General features: G+C 37.8%; 1 protein-coding gene across 1 annotated transcript in view; it reads right to left on the reverse strand.

Annotated features, from left to right (window-relative positions):
• The window catches only part of ANK3 (ankyrin 3), a 202309-nt gene that overhangs the window by 130830 nt on the left and 52792 nt on the right, over positions 1 to 18687 (reverse strand). The window contains exons 2-8 of the mRNA XM_051619726.1: positions 14303 to 14404; positions 13740 to 13838; positions 13264 to 13362; positions 8301 to 8399; positions 4721 to 4906; positions 4142 to 4165; positions 2844 to 2942 (exon numbers count right to left, since the gene is read on the reverse strand). Coding sequence (XP_051475686.1) covers positions 2844 to 2942; positions 4142 to 4165; positions 4721 to 4906; positions 8301 to 8399; positions 13264 to 13362; positions 13740 to 13838; positions 14303 to 14404 — 708 coding nt within the window. The remainder of the gene's footprint in view (positions 1 to 2843; positions 2943 to 4141; positions 4166 to 4720; positions 4907 to 8300; positions 8400 to 13263; positions 13363 to 13739; positions 13839 to 14302; positions 14405 to 18687) is intronic.

Consider the following 18687-nt stretch of genomic DNA (forward strand, 5'->3'; position numbering starts at 1 on the left):
TTTTTTTCCTACTTTAATTGAAAGGCTGCTCCAGAATCTCAATATATATATTAATCATTAAGCAATTTATATTTAATTCTTAATACTTAACATGTAAGATCTAAATTTCTAGAAAACATTTGAGGCCAGTTTACATCTATTAAGTCTTAATTTGGCATTAGCCTTCAGTCTGAATACACCTCTTGCTCCCTTGATTTTTGCTCCCTATTTTCCCAGGGACAACTACCACATGTCCTCCCTGGCTGTGGTTTGGTAAGGTTTGCTGAGCCAAATCCTTGCACAGTCTCCATTTGTTTTGGTGGGTTTTTTTGGTCTTGTGGGGTTTTTTGGTTGCGGGGTTTTTTGTTAGTTTGTTGGGTGTTTGTGGTTTTTGGTTTGGTTTGTTTGGTTTTGTTTTTTTTTCCCCTGTGGGGCTGGGGGAGTGTGTGTTTCCTATATCAGAAATACCTTGAAATAACCTGAAATCTCATTTATTTTCTTTCTTTCTTTCTTTCTTTCTTTCTTTCTTTCTTTCTTTCTTTCTTTCTTTCTTTCTTTCTTTCTTTCTTTCTTTCTTTCTTTCTTTCTTTCTTTCTTTCTTTCTTTCTTTCTTTCTTTCTTTCTTTCTTTCTTTCTTTCTTTCTTTCTCTCTTTCTTTCTTTCTCTCTTTCTTTCTCTCTTTCTTTCTCTCTTTCTTTCTCTCTTTCTCTCTTTCTTTCTTTCTTTCTCTCTTCCTTTCTTCCTTTCTTTCCTTTCTTTCCTTTCTTTCCTTTCTTTCTTTCTCTCTTTCTTTCTCTTTCTTTCTTTCTCTTTCTTTCTTTCTTTCTTTCTTTCTCTTTCTTTCTTTCTTTCTCTCTTTCTTTCTCTCTTTCTTTCTTTCTTTCTTTCTCTCTTTCTTTCTTTCTTTCTTTCTCTCTTTCTTTCTTTCTCTTTCTTTCTTTCTCTCTTTCTTTCTTTCTCTTTCTTTCTTTCTCTCTTTCTTTCTTTCTCTTTCTTTCTTTCTCTCTTTCTTTCTTTCTTTCTCTTTCTTTCTCTTTCTTTCTTTCTTTCTCTCTTTCTTTCTCTCTTTCTCTCTTTCTTTCTTTCTTTCTTTCTTTCTTTCTTTCTCTTTCTTTCTTTCTCTTTCTTTCTTTCTTTCTCTCTTTCTTTCTTTCTCTTTCTTTCTTTCTCTCTTTCTTTCTTTCTTTCTCTTTCTTTTTCTTTCTTTCTTTCTTTCTTTCTTTCTTTCTTTCTCTTTCTTTCTTTCTCTCTTTCTTTCTTTCTCTTTCTTTCTTTCTTTCTCTCTTTCTTTCTTTCTCTTTCTTTCTTTCTTTCTTTCTCTCTTTCTTTCTTTCTTTCTCTTTCTTTCTTTCTCTCTTTCTTTCTTTCTTTTTCTTTCTTTCTTTTTCTTTCTTTCTTTCTTTCTTTCTTTCTTTCTTTCTTTCTTTCTTTCTTTCTTTCTTTTTCTTTCTTTCTTTCTTTCTTTCTTTCTTTCTTTCTTTCTTTCTTTCTTTCTTTCTTTCTTTCTTTCTTTCTTTCTTTCTTTCTTTCTTTCTTTCTTTCTTTCTTTCTTTCTTTCTTTCTTTCTTTCTTTCTTTCTTTCTTTCTTTCTTTCTTTCTTTCTTTCTTTCTTTTTCTAACTATACCACATACTCCACCCAGTGACCAACTCATATAGACAGGTCTTCCTCTTTCTTGTTTGGTAGATTATTGGAGAAACCATTAGGAAAATAAGTGCAACACTTCGATCTGTTTTCCACTATGAATTTCAACACATTTCCACGTTCTGTTGCACACTTTCTGCATTGACAATTCCTGCCATTGTGTCGGCAGAAAATTCCATACGCATCTTCTTATACAGCCCAAGCCATTATTGAGGATGCTAATGAGCAAATATATTTTTAAGAACTTCAGTAGAAATTTCCAGCTCTAGCATTTTCCAGTACTAAACTATTCTTAATGTTAGTCCCTTTTCTATTTATCTGTATGTCCCTAATCACTCTCCCTGCTTTTTCCCTCTTAAAGCCCCCTACATACTCTCAGGGCACCTGTTCAGCTTTCTGTCCACATCCTCTCTACCCTACCATTCTCTAGCCTTTCATCCTTGCCCATTACATTTTATGGTACCTCTGTATTCACCTTTATTTTGTCTCAGGTCTTATGCCTGGCACAATCTCTTTCCTTGCCCTTCATATTTCTCTAACCCTGTCTATATACATTTATTTATTTCATTGCTTTTCCAACTATATATAACTTCCCTCTGCCATCTTTCGTTCCTTACACTTCTGCTTACATTTTGTTGTTCCCATATCCTCCCTACCCTGACCACACTCCTTCACTCTAATATTCATCTTTGGTCTTCTGACAGACCCACCCCTTGACACCAGATACAGTCAAGCCCATTACCAGCTCCCCTCCACTTCTAAAGCTCATTTCATTTTCTACCTCTCCAGATTCTCACATCTCCTTTACACATCATCTGACTCTTGCATATGCAGTGAAGGCACAGCTGCTTTACTCACTGGTACATCCATACTTCATGTTCACTGGAAACAACTGCATAGTGAGGACTATTCAACCTGCCCTATGTCAAAACCACAGGTAGAGGCATTCATGTCACTGAATCCCAGCCTACCTTTTGTGACACTGGTACTATGAAAATAGCACCTGTTTTTGATTAATACAGAAGTCTTCAAAGGTGACGAGAGCTCAGATTCAGTTCAGCAGCCAAAGGAAACTCCCTTTACACCATACAGTAACAGAACAAGAGCAGTCAGGCCAGGCCCTTTGGCTGACAAAAGCAAAGTCCTTTTCCTCATCTTTGTGGAAAAGTATTTTCAAGTGATGATTAAGCAAACTGAGCATAACTAAGATTTCACACTTACCCTTGCAGTGAAGTCCACCGCAGCACCCCGATTTAACAGCAATGTAGCTACATTGATATTTCCATAGTGAGCAGCTATGTGAAGGGGAGTGAACCCACTCTGGAAAAACAAAACAAAACAAATAGTTACTTATTTTTTTATATTTCATTGGTACTCCAGATTTTGTATTGCATCACTGACAAAAGCTAGCAATAGGAGTCTGCTGCAAGTCATCATTCCAATTCTGTACTAGTTTTCACTTACTGGCATTTATTTATAGACTCTAACAGAGTCTAAATAAAATCATATTGCTATGCAGGAGGGAAAAAAATTAACATAATTATTCTAAAAGACCAGACATAGAATAAAGCTTTCAGTTATTCTAGAAAAACAACAGCAAAACATTTGAGTATTACAGCAGTTATCAATCAAGAAATTTGTTTCTGACTAGAAAGACCTTGTTACCAGTGTTATGTCAGTCTTGCAAGTTTAATCTCTTAGAGATTCTTTGCAGAAGTTAAGATACATATAATTTAATGATACTTGCTGTTTTTTATAAATTCAAAGTAGATGAAAATGAAAACAACATCAAAGACAATTTTAAATTATTAATATAGATTTTATTTTTTTCCAAGGGTTAGTAGCACAAAGATCAGTCTCCCACTGTGGGCAATCACCCTGAGTTATGTTCAAACACCATGATTTACCACCCTAATTAGAAGATGCCTTACCGATAAAATCACTTCAGCAACTTATTTTCATACTTAAGTAGCTTTGCTTCCTTCTAAAATAATGCTAAAACATGCAGCAATTCCATCAGTCCTGCAAAGTATGAAACCTTATGGGAACTAAATGCATTTCTAAATTGTTAGCAAGCCATGCTAGCTGCCACTACTTTGCTGTGGGAGTTTTGCAGATACCAAATCCGATCATTCTATTTGCTGACACCATCAAGGTTAAGTGTCATGCAGAAGCCTAAAATCGGACCTGGATGCACAACATGACAGGGTTGTCTGCAGCTCTTAACACATCTGATAAACATGTGCTCCATGAGAATCCCTGAAAACTCCATCTTATGTAATATGGCTCTTTTATGATGACAGTTAGTTCCCAAGAATGCTTACTCTTACTTTTAAACCCTAGTTTCAGCTGCAGAAAGCCCTGGTATCTAAACTACAGTCTTCTCTAGCACATGCTACTTCATTTCATCTAAAGCAGGTATCTATCCTAGGAAGGCAATGCAAAAAGGAGGAGGGAGAAATGATGCAGCAGCACTAAGTCATGGAGGAGTGATGATGCATATATATATTTATATATACCTCTGTTGTTCTATTCACCATCATCTAGGTTAACACATTTGGAAGCAAAGAGGGGGAAAAAATGGACGGTTAGTTCACCACTGGTGATATGGATGCAAAAAGCTTCATGATTGCTAGATGGCATGGCAGCTTGGATGACAGCACAACTGGCACACAAAGGAAGCTCTATGGAATGGAAGCTGAATGATTGAGTATTTTGATTGTTAATTGTTACATGTTTACCAAAGTTCTTAAAGTAGCGATTGCAGAAAAACTAATCAAATTACTGAATTGTATATACAGCACACCACTGCACAAGTGGCTTGCATGCCCAAGATAATAATTCTAAACACATTTTGCTTGTTACTTTCCATTTGCAAAGTTCCTACAGAAGAAATTAACCCTGATTTAAACAAAAAGGGAATGGGGCAGAAGGAGGCAAACAAAGCAAATGAAACGTTATTCTCAGTAACCCACTTTAAGAGAAAGCTACGTCTAACTCTGTAGCAACATACTTCACGCTGAGGGAGATGTTCACTGGATGCAAGAGAGGTGGTCAGCACTTAATAGCATTAAACTTTTTTCCTTCTGACAACTGACCTTTGACTCCACATCAGCATTGTGGTCGTTCTGCAGGAGCAGAGCTGCTGCCTTCGTATCATCCTTGCGAGCGGCGATGTGAAGGGCGGGAAGACGGACTTTCCCCTTCGTATCGTTTTCAAGCAGCAGTGAAACCACCTGGTCATGACCTTGCTGCAAAGCTACTGCCAAAGGTGTGAAACCGTCCTGCAACATACAATGTACAACTCTCAACACATGTTCCAAGCTTTCCAGGGGGTGGAAAAGGGAATAGATTTCAGCATTAGTAACAGTACTGGGTCAAATTCAAATGTGAAGTGTAACATGGTACAAATTGAAAATGGCTTGCAATGACACAGAAGTTAGCATGAAGTGTTGATGAACTAGGTCCTGAATGCTCAAAACACTTTTCTGGCACTGTAGACTAAAACACAGAATTATAAGACACAAGCAAACAAAAACGACTGAGACTTGAGAAAAAAAGTGACATTATATAAAAATTAAGTTACATAAATGTGTATAGTAAAGTGTATAATCATGTAAAAAGCTATTAAAAATGAAATATTACAATTGCAACTGTTAATGATGTCTCCATAGCAAATTAACATCCATTCCCCACACAACTAGAGGTGATAATCTACATTTTTTTAAGGAAAAAAATCCCAACACTTCAGCTCTATCATCTGATATATTTTATATGTGGATTTAAAATCTAATAATATTTGCATATGAACAGCACATTTTTCCAAAATACCAATTCTTTTACTACAACTTCTATTTATGAAAATGTATATAGATGTGACAGACAATCCTCTTACAAATAGAAGTTATTTCCTTTCAGATTAGCAAATAGTCAACCAAAGTAGTGCAGAATAAGAAAGGGAAGATTTTTTTGTTTAACAGATTTTAGAGTTAATCTCCTAAATACATGGAAAGTACTCTCTGGAATGTTTTTATAATTTCATTTTTATGGTTTCTCAGAAAACAGAAGAGTGAAAGAGCTGCTATTTAGATTCTGTGCCTTCCCAAACATTTAAGTGGCATTCCAATCCAGGAACACATTCAGTTTTGTCCAAGATAATATCCATAAATCACTCAAAATATCACAAATGAAAATTGTTTTACTTAGGATATTTATTGCATTTTATTCTTGATCAATATATCCAAAGGTTTTATTACCAAGTTTCATTATAGTTTAGTAGGTAAACACCTTCTTTCACATTTCCACTGCTTTTGTCATCATGAAACTGTGTAAGTGTGAAATTAAAGTGCAGAAATGACACAAAAGAATGTAGATCCTCATCTGATGTCAAGACTGCAGAATTCACATGTTAGATTTGTAACGGTTGAAAATAAAAGTAATACTTCCAGTAAGAAATTTCTCTGTCTGGCTTACCAAACAGGGACTCAATTTAGGAGGATAAACAGGAGGAGATGCAGAAAAGAGAATTTTTTCAAAATTGTGGAGGAAAAAAAGATGAAAAAAATAAAAAAAAATTAAAAAGTCAGAAACTCCTTGGGTCCTAACAAGATTTTCTTTTTTCTTTCCCCCAATGAATTTTTTTAAAAAGTAATTTAACCACAGCCTTCCCTTTGCCTCTGGCTCACCACCCTCCAGTAGTGCTCTGGGCTGTGGTCCTGGGCCTCAGACTGTGGGCAGAGAGCGTCATAGAGCATGAAAAATACAACAGCTCTGAAGGGCAAAACACTCCATGAGCATCCCCACAAGAGGGCTCTGGCAATATAACTACACTGCACCTGCAGAAATCGAGGCTCTTGTCTAGAGAAACCCCGAGTCCACATCTCGTGGCCCAGTGACTTCCCAGGATGTCTATGCAGTCGATGGCAGCAGCACAGTCAGCTGCTTCATAAAGTGGCTTACCTATCTACAAAGTCTTTTCTCATTGGGCTTTCTCTTCTGCTAAAATTGCTGGTAACAATAATACAAAAGAAATCCTAGATAGATATTTTCTCCTATCCTTAGGGAAAAGAGGGAGAAAAAACAGGAGGGAGCACTTCATTTCAATCCCAGAACATCTGCCTTCCCTATACTTCCCGTTTCCTAGCTGATGAGAGTAGGTCAACATTCCAGTGTGCAGACATCACTGTACCAAGGCCAAGCAAACTGCAACCGAGAATATTAACACTGACAAGAATGCATTTCCACCACATGCTCTCTGAAGATGCCAACACACAAAAAGCAATTCCAAGTACTGTGGTGGCAGTGCTTTAATTAGCAACATAACTCTAAAATGTAAGGCAAAGCCCACTTAAGAAAAAAAACCAACAAGCCACCCAAAAAATTAAAAACCATGTAAAGAAAGTGTGGTTTTTTATTTTATTTTATTTTTTATTTAGATTAAATAAATCTTTGTTAAAGAGTTTTCTTTGTAATGAATATTTAGCTAACTGGCAATCACTTAATAACAAAGGATTTTGCACTTACAAAGATAAATCAGCTCTATATGAAAACTTGGACAAAGAGAAAATAAGAAAAACATCCATAAGCAACTCTCATAAACAAGTATGGGAATAAAGTCAACATTGTTTTGTAGCCTGGTATCTTCAAAGGAATTCTCCATGGATAAAATTAGATTGCACCTTATCATCAAGCTGAATTGGAGAAAAGTACAACCTAAACTGACACAACACACTCAAGAGAAAAACAACACCAAGGAAAAAGAACTAAGTACCCATGCACATTTAAAAAAGCCCGTATTTTTTCAGAAAAGCATACAGTAGCAAGAATATTGTCAAAAGTCTGAATCTATTGTACATCTCTGGGGGTCCCGTGACTTATTTATTTACAAGTTTTTACAAAGAAATAGAAATTAGTGTTATGAAAATCTCAATTTTCAATTAATTTTCCAGATTTAAAATATTTCATTTTGGTGTTTCTTGACTCTCATATTCTTTAGCATTTCCAGGAAGTAGTTTGTAATGCACACTTAGTTATAACTAGTTATGACTAATTTGTAGTGATTTTGAAAACACAATTTTGACCCATTAGTGATTTATTTTTTACAGTGCTAACCTTTAGAATAGAAGAAAAAGATACCATACATACCCAATTCTACAGTGATACTATGAGGTACAGTGATGCAATAAACTAATTTTTTATTTTCTATTTTGCAAAAAGTAGGAGTTTTTCAAATAAGCATTATTTCCTTCATAGAGTCAGTTAGATGGAGCAAGCATAATTTAATAAGTATTAGAGAGCACATACTGAAATGCCTTTTTTCTTTGCTAGCAAAATCTTGGAATTAAGACTCAGTATTTTTAATGAAAGCACAGAGAACTTTTATATTACGCACACAGATTCCCTGTTTGAGCACTTAACACGAAGATTACCAGTTATGACTAAGAGCATTTCTAATTTTAGAACTGTTTCTCGCTAGTAATTTTTTATTTTAGAAGTGGTAAGAAATGGTTTAAATAGCTGCAAAGCCAGTAACTTGGCATTCATTAGCACACTTTGCAAAGAGAATTTTTTATTGATTTTTAATTTTGTATTTAAAAGACTAGTTTGATAAAAGCTGGCAAGAATCACTGCTAAAGCACATTTGACTTTGTTCATAAAGTGCGAAATTCAAATTTTTACCTCTGTGGCAAGGCTTTGACTGGCACCGTTGTCAAGGAGAAACTTAACAACCTCCAGGTGGTTTTCTTGAGCTGCCATATACAGTGGAGTGAAACCATTCTGAAACAGCAAAACAAGAGCGTAAACACTCTGCAAACATTTCACAGATACCACAGATCTGCCAAACTTGGGTAGATTGGGAGGAAACCAAAGATACTGTGCTCACATGCTAGCTAAAGGCATGACTTCCCTTGATTTAAGCGAGGGTAGGAGAAAGGTTATATTACTTAAAAGGACACGGGAATCTTTCAGCTGACCAGATACAATTCCCACAGCTAAATGAGACTGATTCCTTTTACATCTCTTGTGAATTCAAACTAAAAGCCAACCTGATCACACCATTTGGTAGAGATGAGCTATGATTCCCAATAAATTTGGCCACAGCAATGGAAATGCAGAACAAGACAGACAAATACAAGTCTGTAGCACAAGGAAAATAAATTATTCTTCACAACACTTTCCAGTTTTTTCTCTTCCTTCTGTTAGCTTTGACTTCTGTTTCACTTGTGCCAGCTACTTGCACGTTTTGTCTCCTCGAATGGCTGACTTCTGAGCATAGCCTGTTTCAGGCAACAGGAGGCCTGGAGATTGTTGGTTCTCAGTATTTTGAGACAGAGGTTTATCAGTGTTTCCAGCCACATTAAGCATTTCTCAAATTATGCTTGAGTGAGTGATTTCTATCAATGTAATGTAAGTACTAGAAGCTGCGGAGCTTAACTCATTCTTTGGCAAGTGCTTTGCTCAAATAGACAATGTGCTCGTATACAGGCCACAGCCTTTCAGGAGTTGCATTACTGGGGACTAACATTAAGGCCATCTATTTTTCCCTGTTGTTCCATGCATTTCTGAAATTCACAGCTTTGGCGTCACTCACAAAACCAAAGCAGCAAAATAAAGTCATGAAATCTCCTGGGAACAAGATACCTCTAAATGAATACACAGAAGTTCCAGATTTGCAACCTGAAATTGCTTGGCTTTCATACAGCACCACGTCCCTCAATCCAACAGCAGTGTGAAACAGTGGTAAACACACAACTTAAAATATCCGCATACTTCTGACTGAGCAGTTTGGTACTGCTGAAGCAACCAAAGCAGCATCAGCAATAAGAACCACAATGGCTTTCTCCTCTGATCTATAACAGTACATTTTGTTACCCTTCATGCATTATCAGACATACCACTGCTACATTTTGTCTGATCCCTTTCCTTATGGTACCAGCACAGGTGATGGTGCTAAACGTTTAAACATTTTGGCCAGGAGGTCACTGAGGTTTCACTGGGCTCTTCTCACTGTTTTCCAGATCTCATGCCACTGGGAATTCTGTGAAACTTGGGCTTTCCTTAAGTAAAGTTCACACAGAGTCAGCTGCAATAGAGGCAGCAGCTTCCCTCTTTAGTTGCTGCTTCCTAAGATCCCCCCGGAACTCTTGCTCTACCACACACTTCTGCTGATTATTCTAGAGCATGTGGGGGATTAGGAGAAAAGGAATTATGAAACAAAATAAGAGGCAAGGCCTGGTTAAAAACTACAGGTAAAAGAGAAAAGAGATTTCATCTTTCTAAAATAAAAGTTGAGGAAGTGCTTCCATATGATTGAGTTTGGCCAAGAGTATCAGCATCGTCATGTCTGCAACATGACCAGGACAGACATTGTGGCATGGTGGGAGGTGCAGGGGGAGCAGCTCAGCAATTCAGCTGGAACAGTTACAAAGGACACTGATGTAGATTTTGCAGGAAACCAAAGGAGCCAAACAGAGATGAGCTGAGAAGAGTTTGGCAGTATATTTGCATCAAAGAAAAAAAAAAAATCAATATCCTGGGATCTGGAGGGAAACTGTAGCCTAAGACCTATAGTAGTGAATTTGGAGTGAGTTACAGTAGCCACAGTGAAAACAGCTGAGAGGCATGTGCCTGTCACAGCAACGGGGCAGATTTCCAGGGCACACATCCAACACAGAGCACGCAGAGAGCACAGGTGACCTGAGGCAGAGGTGACCTGACTGGCAGCAGAGACAAATAGGAAAAAAAGACAGTTGGAGAGGAAATGGCATGAACTGGATGTTTGATCCAAGGGGAACTTCACCATCAATAAGCCACTGAGCAGCTATGAAGCCACATGTTTACAAGGCTTGCACAGGCTGCAAAGTCTGCTGCTGTTTTAGTATTTTGATAATTTGGTCTCTATTCAGGAAAGCATCACTACAAGCATAAAGCAGATGCTGAAGTCCTACTGGAGCCACAGCCTGAGGCTGGCAATGAGTTAATGCACCTGCCAGAACCAAAGCCTAACAGTTTAGTCAACATGCAGTCAAAACTCTGCTTAATGAAAAACAAAGCCAGAAATCAGTTAAGGTACCCAACATGTCACATTACAGATTATTATCAGAGGGAATGGCATTTTTCCCTATAATTTCATGGCATACTCAGTATCTATTTACTAACTCGGCTGGAAACAATTTTTTTTTTTTTTTTTTTTCTGCTTCAAACATTTGCCTTTAGAAAGGAAGCAGGAGACACTTCTGAATAATTAGTTTCATAAAGGAATTAATAGGCAAAAATTCTCAGAAACAAATATTATTAACATTTGTAGGCACAGTAGAATTTTTTTCTCCTATGTTAAATTATTGTACAGTTTTAAACATCTTTCCCCTATATTTGTGCTTTTTCTCTTTAGAAAGGGGCTGAAATTGTCAGCCACAAACCTAAAGAAAGCATTTTGTCTTCAATATTTATAAACAGCCATTAGAAGAGGTACAAAATTCAGACCGAGCAATCCTTTATTATAATTTGTTTTTAAGGACAGGAAGATTTTATTAGAGGAGGCTTTACATCCTTAACACTGGTGCTGTCAACAGGGTAGAGCTGTTACCTTCAGCAGAAGAGGAAGTAAAGCCAAACTCGCAGAAAACAGGGTCAACAACAAAACAAAGACATCTTTGGATGGTCTCTCTGTGGATAAGCCAAATTCTGCAGAACTTCATTCAAAACCTTAGGAAGGCTCAGGTGCTGCTCAGTACCACAAACAAAGCTGGTCTAGGGACAGTTTGGTATTAGGGAGATCCAGGGACCTCCCAAAAAGACTAATCCTAACTGGAATATCTCGCTTCCAGGTATTAGTGAGAACTAGCCAATATGAATGTGCCTCAAGCAAAGACATCAAATGCTTCCATAGTGGGGGAAAAAAAATTAATAAAATCTTTAATTCTCATATGCTAGAAAATAAGGGCAACGTGGCAAAACCATGTTGTGTGGTGTATGGGCAATGCAGTTACACAAGATGTTTACAATCTCAGATTATTTTTAGTTTTAGGCTTGAATACACAAGTTTTCAAACACAAGCAGAAAAGATCCTTTCAAAGTCATCTTGATTTCTTTAACAGGGAAACCATTGGAAATATTTCTTCTCTGTTTTACTTCTTAACAGTCATGGATGGCTTAAAATGACTTTTTTTGTTGTTGTTCTCTTTAAATTCAAATTATATCATGCCTGGAAACAATTCTTGCTGTATCTAGCTAGTATAAAAAAAAAATAAAAAGGAAAATTGAGTAGTCTATTTTATTTGTCCAGGTGAAGAAAACATGAAATACAGATCATGAATAACTAATTTTGTTGAAACAAATTCTATGAAACATTTTGTTTATATTATTTGAGGGATAATTGTAAAAATGTTTCTTTAAAATGTACATTTTTAAGATTTTCCTTTTTAGCAAACATTGTCTATCATACCCACATCTTTATAATACATAAGAATGGCAGCACTGGGCAGATGAGAAGACCATCTCTTAACCTGCTTTATTTTCCATGACGCTGCCTGCCAGCCAGCCACTGAGCAGGGATAACCAGAATGGAGCACACATGCAGGGACATCCATGGCACAGCTACCCAGCTTTCAACAATCTATGGTTTATGCATTTTTTGAGCCAGAATTTTTCTCTGTTTCATTTTGCTGCTTTGCTCATAACACCAGTAAATATTCTGTAATTGACCTAAATACTCATTCAAAGGACTTGGCCAAACTCAAAAGCTCTGCATATGCTTGCAGTACCTCTTTATATGAGGAAAGGGCATGAGCTCTACTAAGCCTGAGACATTGAATCATGTGAAACAGAATCCCTTTCATTTGAGCAAGTTCTCTCTCTCTCTCCTGGTCTACCAGTATCTCTTCTGACTCTGTAACAATTAGCAGCTCATAGGACACTGGAGGGCAGATCTAAGGCCAAAGGTATGTGCTTTGCTGTGCTGCCTGTCACACAATCACTTCCAGTGTCCTGCAAACACTCCTGTATGTGCCTTCAACTTATTCACCTCCAGGGATGTGTGTCTGTGAGTCTTCAAGACAACTTAAAACAGAGATGCTATTTCTGTCTTCTCCATTGCTGAATGAGATGGACAACTCAGAGTTAATCCCAAGCCGTGGTTAACATCCCATGTTGGAATAGCCCCATGTGTTGGAACACAACCTGGAATTTCACTGTGATGTCATGCCTATGATGGAGGACAAAACTTAATATACCCGTTATGCCTCTTGGTACACTCTGATCACCTGGAAAGGGGCAGGGCAGAATTGGGAAAGCTGGAAGCATTTAAAGTTTACATTGTGTGTTGAGTGATGAGGTGGGAACTCAGCACTACACTCACTAAAATGCTTGTTTCAGTAGTAAAATGGCAGCTGTGTGTTTCAACTTTGTCCTGGCTCCTGGCTCCTGTTGTCAGTTACCTACATGTGTGGCACAGCCAAAATTATTTATTTTGTTAGCAGGTTACATTCATTCTACTGACAGTATCAAATCTTGTTATCAAAAGCTAGCATTAACACAAGGAGATCTACCGAATACACTTACTAATATTATCGTTTCTAAGGGGAGAAGGGTTTTAATGTCAGCAAAGGTTTTGATAGCACCACATGGAGAAATATTACTTTACCTGAGACTGTGCATTGACATTGGCCCGATTTGTAACCAACACTTTGACTACTTCTGCTTGTCCAGCGAGGGATGCTATGTGCAATGCTGTGTTTCCTTTCTGAAATGAGAGAAGATGATATTTGAAATGAGTAAAAATCCTGAGCTTGAATACATGACAATACTATCAAGACCATATTTCACTTTAAAGCAGAGTATTTCTTGCAGTACTTTTACTGAATAATTCTAATGGGTAAGTTATTCTAGAATACAAAGACAGAAACCAATACATGAACCTACAGTTTGCTCAGTAAATCTCACCCCTAGTAACCTGTGACTTTTACTATAAACTAAACAGTTTCTATTAAACAATTATTGAGACTGCTCCACCAGTTGAAAATGGGCAATAATGGCTACAGTAATGTCTGTAATCAGTTGGCTGACACCTTGTGCCCATGCCAGTGTGAACAAGAGAACAAATAGATAGGCCTGGCCAACCTTTGTTGCTGCATCCACACTGGCACCTCGCTGTATCAGTTCAGAGACAACTTCTACATGCCCTTCTTTGGAAGCAAGATGGAGAGCATTCAATCCATTCTGTTAAGAAAAAAAAATAATTAAAAAAAAAAAAAAGAGGAATGGGAATGACTGACAAATTTTTCCAGCATTGCAAACATATCAGGAGACAAATTATTATATTCTAGTGAGAAGACTGCTTCCAAACACTTCTCTTACATTAACTTTACAGGAACCAGTTTATAAAGAAGGAGTATAAACTAAGTCAGGATAGACTAGTTCTGGGGTCTCAAGTTCTCTGTGTTGTATTATGATCTCATTTAATGCAAATAGAATGAAAGATAATAAATAGCACAACATTCCCCAAGTGAAAGTGAAAATGTGTCTTCATAAGGAGCAAGGAAGTTTTAATTTGATACAATATGTAAGCATGGCTCATCAAAAACCACATCAGTTATCACTGATAATAAGTGCAAGCATACAGAGATTTGAGAAACAGTGAGAAAGGTATTTATCCAGAAAACTTAATTAAAATATTCTTCAACCTGATTGGAAATATTGATATCCACTCCATTTTTTAAGTAGTCAAGAGCTTTTTCCAAGTTGCCAGCACGAGCTGCTCTCAGGTAACTTGCATTTGTGTCAGACTACAAGAAAAGAGGAAAAGTCCCATTAGAAAACACAGTACAGTATAAAAACATATTCCTTTGGCAAGTAAGTTACTAATGATACAACACATTGTACTTACATTCAGCTAGATATGAAAGGACCCCAAAGTGCCTTATCAAATATGGGTCAAATCCTGCCCTATTTGCTTATACAAAATCCCTCTGATGTAAACAGGCAGTGTGCCTGACTTCATATGCAAACGTGACTGATGCAGCACTGTCCAACATGCAGGGGAGCAGCCAGGGACACATCTAGTACCCAACATGGAGGACAAACAAGGTTGAGGCTCAGGATAGGACTCCATGGAAACCACTCTGCTCTTTCCAAAAGTGCCACACCACCTTTAATATCCAAGCTGCACAGACCAGACCAATACTGTGAGATTTCACTTGACAGGTTTTTTAAAATCCAAAATACTCAATGTTGAAGGACTCAGCTACCTGAATGAGAAAACCTGGTTCTACGGATTAATGCATTTTAAAATCTAAATTCTGATTACATTTTGTTTTACTTTCCCTGTCCTCTCTATCTCATGGCACATTTTGTTTATAATATCTGTCCATACTCAGTGCAGTAGCCAGAAACACCTAAGCACAGTGCCATTATCTAAACTGCATTTTTCTTATTTTCATATCTTGTTTTAAAGATAGCTGTGCAAATTTTCTTTATGATTATTTCAGCTTGAACATAAGGATGGCAGAAAGGATGGTTAAGTCATGAAAGGATCACTGAAAGTAATTCCCATCCCTGAAGGGTTTTGAGAAGATGTTATGCAAATAACCACCAAGGACAGTTTAGATAATGCTGATCCTGCCTTGGAGCAAGCAGAATGAACTGGGTTATCTTTCAAGAGGTACAGACCATATAATCTTTGATTTTTATCTGTGCTATGGGTTTCCCTGACTTCTTGGGCAATCAACACATTTTTTGTTCCCTCTCCCCCATTGGTATAACAGGAAATGCCTTTTTCTCTCTTTTTTTTTTTTTTTTTCCCCTCAGGGTTGTTTCTTCACAGGCTCACATCACTGCAATTTTAAGTGCTTTATGATCCTTTAAATTTCTAAAGAGTAACAATTAACTTTAGAGAAAAATAAAAGCAATAACTGCTGAGAGAAATATAAAACACCCTGGCACCAAAGCTCAGTTTCTTATCCAGTGCTCAAATTTCTTTTTAATTCCCCATTTTCTGGATTTGCAATAGACTTTTCTCCTCTCCTGTCAATGCAGTGGTTGCAAACTGGATTTTCTGTTCAAGCATTGCCTCAAGCCCATCTGAAATGGAGCAATCTTGGGCACAGTGACAGCAAAATGGTAAATGGGCATGAAGTCTGCTTTCTTCTTTGTACCAGTATAAGCTACAAGGCTGTTTTACTAGAATGTCAATAGAACAAGATCTCTCTACTCAGGATGAAACCATTACTTCAGAACTCTTAATTTTCTCCCAAGTTTTGCACTCATGGAATTCCACTGTGTGATGGTACATTACTAGCTTCCAACCTTCCCTGCTCTCAGTCATTATTTTCCAAGCAAGCCACAGTGATCATTACAAATCAGCTTTTGAGATGTGCTTCCTACAAAACAGCTCCCGAGTGCCAATGTTGAATTAGGCTTTATCAGAAACTAGTTGCTGCTACAAACTATGTAGTCAGAACTGTAAAGACTGTGGGGAAGGATATCTGCTTTGAGAGGTGTGGTAAAACACTTTCATTTGGAAGATCATCTGAACTGTACAATACAGATTATTACAGGAGACAGGTCATATTCTCAGTGCTTAGCAACAGCAGCCACTGGGGTAAAAAAAAAAACAACAGGTCAGCATTTCATCAGCATTACAAAGGTACAAGGGAGGACTTAATAGAACGGGAGCCTTTTTTGTCACAGTGTAGTGGCATGTCTGTTTGGCACAGTCAGCAGGTGGATGATAATCAACATCAGCTGTTTAAAGCTGCTTCTGGGTGGGAAGGGGTGCACCAGAGAAGCTTGCTATGGAAAACTGGGTCCCACCAGTCACATTAATGCATGCTAGACAAGAACTACTGCTCATACTCAGAAACACTAAAATATTTCTGTTTGTTCACACAAAATGGAGGTGGGGAAGGGGGGAATGCGGGGGGGAGGAGGAGGAGGCAGAAGAAGTGATAAATAGCTGATATTCTTAAAAATAGCTAATTGCTGTTTGAATGTAGAGGGAGAGCAATGCCTGTGTCTTTTAAGGACTTCTCTTGGAAGTATTTGCTTGCTAACAGGAGGAAGGATAAAGGTTAGGTCATACTTACAGCCTGACGACAGAAAAATGTTTCAAATCCAGCTATCTCAGGTGCTGCTAATGATGCACAAATGTAGTTCTGAAACTGCTCAAGCAAACAGCATGCCCTCCTTTGCCAGTCACCACTCAAAACTCACTTGTTTTGCTCAAACCATCCAGAAACATCACTGACAGCAGCAATCAGGTTGCCACCTGAGCGGTGGGGCTGGTGGGGTGCTGGGCACAGCACCTGCTCACCCACCAGTCTGGACTCTGACTGCTCAGCCAGGAACAGGCTCCCAGCACAAGGGGCACTGTACAGAAAAAGCAGCACTGACACATGCAGACACTGCAACAACTAGGAAGCACTCAGAGAAGCTGCCATTTAGCAGCATGTTGGGGATAACACAAACTCTCCCACTCTTCAGCTGATCTGAATTGGCACTTCCAGTTTTCACCTTACTGGTTTCCATTTTCTTGAACATGATGTGAGCTAGTGTGTGGAACTGCCTGAGCTGCCCTACCAGCCAGAGTGTAACACACCCCTTTGCACAGAGAAAGGGAAAAACCTTTCGGACCTTGGCTAAAGCTCCTGAGCCCTCAGACTAGGTTAACTCACCTAAGGCTGATTAACTAGCCCTTTCAGGGCCACGAGGCAGAGAAATTTTGAGATTTGCACAGAGGTATAACAAAAGACTGAGGCTTGTACAGTTGTGCAAAAAATTCAGTGGGGTTTTTGGAATTCTCATCCATTATGATCTCTGACATAAGAAGAAACAAACAACAACATTAGAGAGAAAAGAGAACCAACATCTTTGGAAACCAAAAGCAATTCCAGCCTCTCTAAAAGTAGCATTGCCAGCTTCCACTTTCCCTCTAAGGCATTACAGCAGACTTGCTCTGGGAGAGAGCAGACTTCAAAGCTTTTTTCCTGCCTTGCAAGATGCCTTGAATAACCTTGTTTTTAAGACATTCCACTTCCAAAACCCAGAAGAACCAATGAATACTATCAAACTTTTACAAAAGCTAAGCATAGGGGTCAGGAAAAATTGATCAAAACCATCAACCCAAAACTTTCACCTTTCTAAACCTAAATTTTTCTCAACATTATATTTCTATTTTAAGCCTTAATTACTTTTTAAAAATATAATTATAGAAAAAATGTAATTTCTAATAGCACTGTTTTGTTCAAAACAAAGCTGTTTGGAGTCCCTGAGAGAGCATGTAATTGCCTCTGTACTGCTCAGACCAGAGCAGCACCAGGGCCCAGGCTCAAATCACTGAAGAATTTAAAAGATCAAACAAGTGTAACAATAATGTTAAATCAGTATTTATGTGGATTGCCATCATGTCTGCAAGCTCATGTCAAAGACTGATCAAGGACCTGTTAAACTAAATGCATTAAAAAAACTATGATAGGGAAAAAGATGATTTTAGGTTTCCAGCCATCACCCAGGACACACACAGGTAAGTGCTCTGTCCATGGGCAACTAACCTTGATTACCCACTTCCACCTTCCACGCTACTTGGCATCAGAAGCCATTCCTTAACAGACCTAATAAAAATCTTCTCCAATACTAATTAGTTGAACCTGGACATGCCTGAGAGAGGCATTCTCTACACTAGCAATCTATTCAGATCCCTTTGTTTATTTCTCTTGTTTTGGTTTGGTTTTTTGTTTTTTGTGGGTTTTTTTTTTGGTAATCAATCCCAACATGAAATGAAGATGAAAATTGGCTTTTGATTCTCCACTGTCTTGAGAAATACCAAGAGAACAATAGGCATGGGACATACATCAAAGCACCCTGGATCATAGATATGCTTCCAGACAGTCACAAAGTTTGCAACCCTTTCTATGCATTTGCACAGCATTCCTGTTGTCAGGCTGTGAAGCCTTTCCCTTCTCCTTATTGTGCTCCCTGGGGATGATACCTTTTCAATTTCTCTATACAGACTCAAATTTAAAATAAAGATTTTTGCAAGTGTTTTACTTCTTGAAGTGATAGACCTCAGATC

The sequence above is a fragment of the Apus apus genome, chromosome 4 (genome assembly GCF_020740795.1).
Source record: "Apus apus isolate bApuApu2 chromosome 4, bApuApu2.pri.cur, whole genome shotgun sequence".
NCBI classification, from domain to species: domain Eukaryota; kingdom Metazoa; phylum Chordata; class Aves; order Apodiformes; family Apodidae; genus Apus; species Apus apus.